The following is a 4,457-nucleotide window of genomic DNA, read 5'->3' on the forward strand; positions in this document are numbered from 1 at the left end:
CTCTCTGCCGTTCACGCCCCCTTGCCCGTCTCCACTCCCTCAATGCGCGGCACTGCCGGCATTGGACAGACCGGACCACTTCCCTCCTCCTCTCTTCCCGCGGCTGTGGGGCCACAGGCTTGAAGAGACTGTACCTGGGGGGACAGCTGTGGGAGGAGGGCGGGGGATGACTAGGTGGGTCTTGGACGAGGAAGGCGTGGCTGAAAACGAGGGAGGGGCGGGGGAAGGAGGAGGGGAGGGGGGAATGGTTTTGGGGGGGGGGGGAGGAAGTGCACGATGGAGAGGAGGAGGAGGAGGAGGAAGAGGAGGGGGAGGAGGAGGAGGAGGAAGAGGAGGAGGAGCTCACGAGGGGTCGCCACTTATTTGATTTGGAAGGTGGTGAAGAGGAAGAGGAGGAGGACGACGAGGTCAGGGAGGTTGGTAAGAGGGAAAGGGAGGAGGAGCAAGAAAGAGAGGAGGAGGAGGAGGGGGAGGAGGAGGAGAGGGAAGGGGCCCATGCCGTCGGTGATAAAACTCGAGGACCACGGGGCGACACTTCCAGCAACCAGCAAGGGCCGAATAATGGATATTCAAACAGCCCACGTTTCAGTAACGGATGTAACGGTCGGGAAAAGCCGAGCAGCCCCGGGCGGCCCAAAAGGAGGCACCGAGGGCCCACGGACCGCAGCGTCCTCCTTCTGGCCAAGACTTTGGGACGAAATCTGCAAGTTTTGGACCTGGAGGGCTGCGAGGGCGTGAGCAATCAGGGCCTTCTCTCCCTTTTCCTCGCCTGCCACCGTCTTCAACGGCTGGTCTTGAACGGACTGCCGCGGGTGGATGACGTGGCCGTCCAGGCTCTGCTGCCGCGTCGGAACCGCCATTTGAGGTTGCCTTGCCTGGTGGATTTAAATTTAAACGTGTGCCGAGGCGTGTCCTTGCATGCGGTGCAGGAACTCAAGCGCCAACGCCCGGACATTCTTCGGGTTACCTACCGAAGGGAAGTCGCCCTCCGAGGCCCAACGTCTTTTTGAAAACTTGAATATTTCCCCAAGTTGTCCAGCGGTTGCGGACTGCGTACCGGCAGAATAGCTAGGAGAGGACTGGTAAAGAGATCCTCCGGGAATAATTGTCATTCAGAAAGGGATGGCTGTGAAACTAGGTGCCCGGGGGGGAGGTCATATGGTATGGCGACAGGTAGGAGTGGAGGGGGAAAACCCTTTTCAAACGAAAATGCAGGGTCGACTTATGGGCTGGAAGGAGGAGAGTGGATCGATGGTTGGAGGCACAGACTAGGTAAAGGTAGTCAATGGGTAAAATAAAGGGATGCGGGAGGCGTTGAGGGATAAAGGAGGGAGGGCAGGGCGAGATAGTAACAAGGGTGCCGGGCAGACTGTTTGCGGTGGAAAGTAGAGGCGATCAACAATATAGGCGAGAGTAGAGCACATAGAGAAGGAAATAGTTTGGGAGGAAAAGGGCGCAAATGGGCGGCCAGGGTAGAGTAGATAGGCGGGAGAAGGAGGAGACGCGAGGGCAGAGGATACCTGCCGCAGGGACAGGAATGTTGTCATCCGACAGCACTTTATAGCCATTCAAATAATAGTGTATTTGACACGCGTCCCAAACTCTTCGTCGCTGACACGAAAGAGGGGGGAAAAATATGTGCCACAGGAAAGAATAGAAGATTGTGCCACAGGAAAAATAAAACGGCGCATGTCAGGAAATGATTGGAGGAGATGCGGGGGATAACCCACGCCCTGAGGCCCCGTTCACGTTCCTCTCGATACAACGACCCCCTGGTTCTTCCAAAATGCCATCATGCTATGCCAAAAGACGATGGGATTCACACATCCCTCCCCCCCCCTCCCTCACTTGCCCCACCCCAAGTGCTCCCTGCCACGTCCGTCACCCCCCTCCCTTCTCACATCCCCTACCTTCCCCCATGCCCCTATCTCACCCTTCCCGTGCTTTCCTCCTTGTCCTCTGGGTCTACCGTCCGATGGCCATGGCCTGGTCCGAGCCTCGGAGCTTCACGTTCAAGATCACTTTCTCCGTCTCCGCATTCAGCAGGCCTTCCCTTTCCCCCCCCCCCCCCCACCTCGTTCACGGCCAAGACGCGTCGCACCACCACTTTGACCTTGTCCCCCGGTCGGTATTTCTCCAAGGTCTTGAACAAGTCCGCTTCGTTGTTGATGTCGTCGTTGTTGATCTGGACTATGATGTCCCCGAGTTGAATGAGGCCCAGGCGGCTCCGGGACGTGCCCCGCATCCCGGCCAAGGCCCCGGGAGACTGCCGAGGCACGTCCAGCACAAGGACGCCCTTGTCGATGCCTGCGAGACGGGGTGGGAAGGGAAAGATGTTGGAATGGGGCAAAGCCGCCCAGTATCCGGACCACATGCGGACAGGCCTTTCCATGGGGGAGGCTTTCCATTGAACGAGGTCTCGCCCGTCCTCTGGGCTCGATTGTGACACGGTGAATGTCGGTGCCTTCACAGCAACGAGAAAAGTCGACGACTCGTCAGAGCCCTAGCACGTGCTGACCCCGCCCTCCCTCCCGCCCTCCCCCTCCCCCCCTTCCTACCCAAGGCTTTGGCCTGGCTGCTCTCCAAGTACGTTATCCCAATCAAGGGTCTGACCACCTTCCCGTCCTTGATGATGGTTTCCACCACAAATTTCAGCGTGTCGACCGGAATGGCGAAGCCGATGCCCGCGGAGGCCCCGGAGGGGGAGTAGATGGCCGTGTTCATCCCCACCAAGCGCCCGGCGGAGTCCAAGAGGGGCCCGCCCGAGTTTCCTGTGCCAGGGAGCGGGGGAGGGTGGACGTTGAATGCGGTGCGCTGGTCATTTTATTGTCCGAGGCAAAACGGTTCAAAGAAGCTTGACGGGGGCCCAGTGCCTCCCAGGCGGGTATAAGCGGGGAGGTCAGGCTGGCCAGCCTCCCGCCTCAAATCGCTCTTTCACGCCCTCTTTATCCTCCGCCAGTGCCTGAATGTCTTCAAGAGAATACAAGGGAAGCACGACGGGCTATCTCCCCCCCGCCCCCCGCCAACGATGGACGCGACCCCCCTATCCCACCCGACAAAGCCCGAATAAATCCCTCCGAACCCTTACTGCCTCCGCCCACCTGGATTGATGGCCGCATCCGTCTGAATCACGTTACTGATGGGCCGCCCCGACGGCGAGCGCACCTCCCGGCCCAGCCCCGAGATGACCCCGGAAGTTAAGGTGTGGTCGAGGCCAAAGGGGTTGCCAATCGCCAGGGCCGCCTGACCGACCTTCAAGGTGGAGGAGGAGCCGACGGGGATGGGCCGGAGGGAGGCGGGGGGGGCTTCCACACGGAGGACAGCCACGTCCTTGTCGGGGTCGAAGCCGCGCAAGAGGGCTTTGTAGGTCGATTGATGCCCGTCCCGGTCCGTGAGGGTGACTTGGGCGGACTCGGCGGATCGGATCACGTGGTAGTTCGTCACGATGTAGCTATCCGGGGGGGGAAAGAGGGAGAGAGGGAGGGGGAGGTGGGAAAGGAGCTGGTGAAATACCTCGGCAGATGAGGGTTACCCTCCTTCCCTCCCTCTCGCCCGCCCTCCCTTCCGCTCTCCCTCCCGCCCTACCCTTTGTCGTTCCACACGAAGCCGGAGCCTGTCCCAGCCGGGACCTCCATCACGTTCATCGAAAAGGCATCCCGCTGTTCCACAAAGGTGTTGATGTTGGCCACGCTGGGCGTGGCTTCCTGGAAGATCCCTATTCGGGACGTCTCCCCCATGGTCAGCTCGTACGGCAAGAGGGAAGCATCCCGGTAGCCCACCGTGGCGGGCATGCTGGTGCTTGGCACGGGCACCGAGGACATGAGGGGAGGGATGGCCGCGGCGGGGAATGGGAGGGAGAAGGCGCCGAAGGAGCTGGTGACGAGCATGAGTCCCACGGTGACAGCGTGGCCGACGGCGTTTTTGAGTCGACGAAGGACCAGCCGGAAAGGGAAAGTAGCATCGATCACGTCCGGAGGGGAGGGCTCCAATATACGGGTGTGTGGAGAAGGGAAGGAGGGGGATGAGAAAGAGGAGGGAGAGGAGGAGGAAGAGGAGGAAGAGGAGGAAGAGGAGAAAGAGGAGGAGGAGGAGGAGGAGGAGGAGGGAGGGGGAGGAGGTAGACAGCCGTGATGCCCGGAGCACGTAGGGGAAAAGAAAGATAAGTCTGGGACGACAGGGTGCTGCGGGAAAAAGGCAAAGGAGAAGTCCTTCTGCTGCTCGTGTAGGGCATGAGGAAGGCCGAGCTTGTTGCCGGAAGGACGAGGAGGGACATGGCAAGAAATGTGCCTAAGAGTGTCCTGGCCTGCTGCCGGCAAGGAGGAAGACGAGGACTTGGGCTTGCCATTCTGCCCTGGCTGCGGCGACCGGGCTTTGCAGGTGCGACCACCGTGCGAGACGCCCCATAAGACACGGCTTGCTGTGGCGTGGCCATCCTGTCCCGGTGGTGTGTCCATGCG

The 4,457-nt window shown here is 60.4% G+C and overlaps 1 protein-coding gene across 1 annotated transcript; it reads right to left on the minus strand.

Moving 5' to 3' along the window:
* Nucleotides 1-1,965: 1,965 nt before the first annotated feature.
* On the minus strand, nt 1,966-4,067 carry NGA_0428900 (uncharacterized protein; the record flags this gene model as incomplete). Its single annotated transcript, XM_005853573.1, has 5 exons — nt 1,966-2,031; nt 2,075-2,307; nt 2,559-2,771; nt 3,102-3,451; nt 3,586-4,067. Coding segments are annotated over 5 exons (1,344 nt in total), but the record flags the coding sequence as incomplete, so codon positions are not given.
* Between the last annotated feature and the right edge of the window lie 390 nt (nt 4,068-4,457).

The sequence above is a fragment of the Nannochloropsis gaditana genome (genome assembly GCF_000240725.1).
Source record: "Nannochloropsis gaditana CCMP526 unplaced genomic scaffold scaffold821, whole genome shotgun sequence".
NCBI classification, from domain to species: domain Eukaryota; class Eustigmatophyceae; order Eustigmatales; family Monodopsidaceae; genus Microchloropsis; species Microchloropsis gaditana.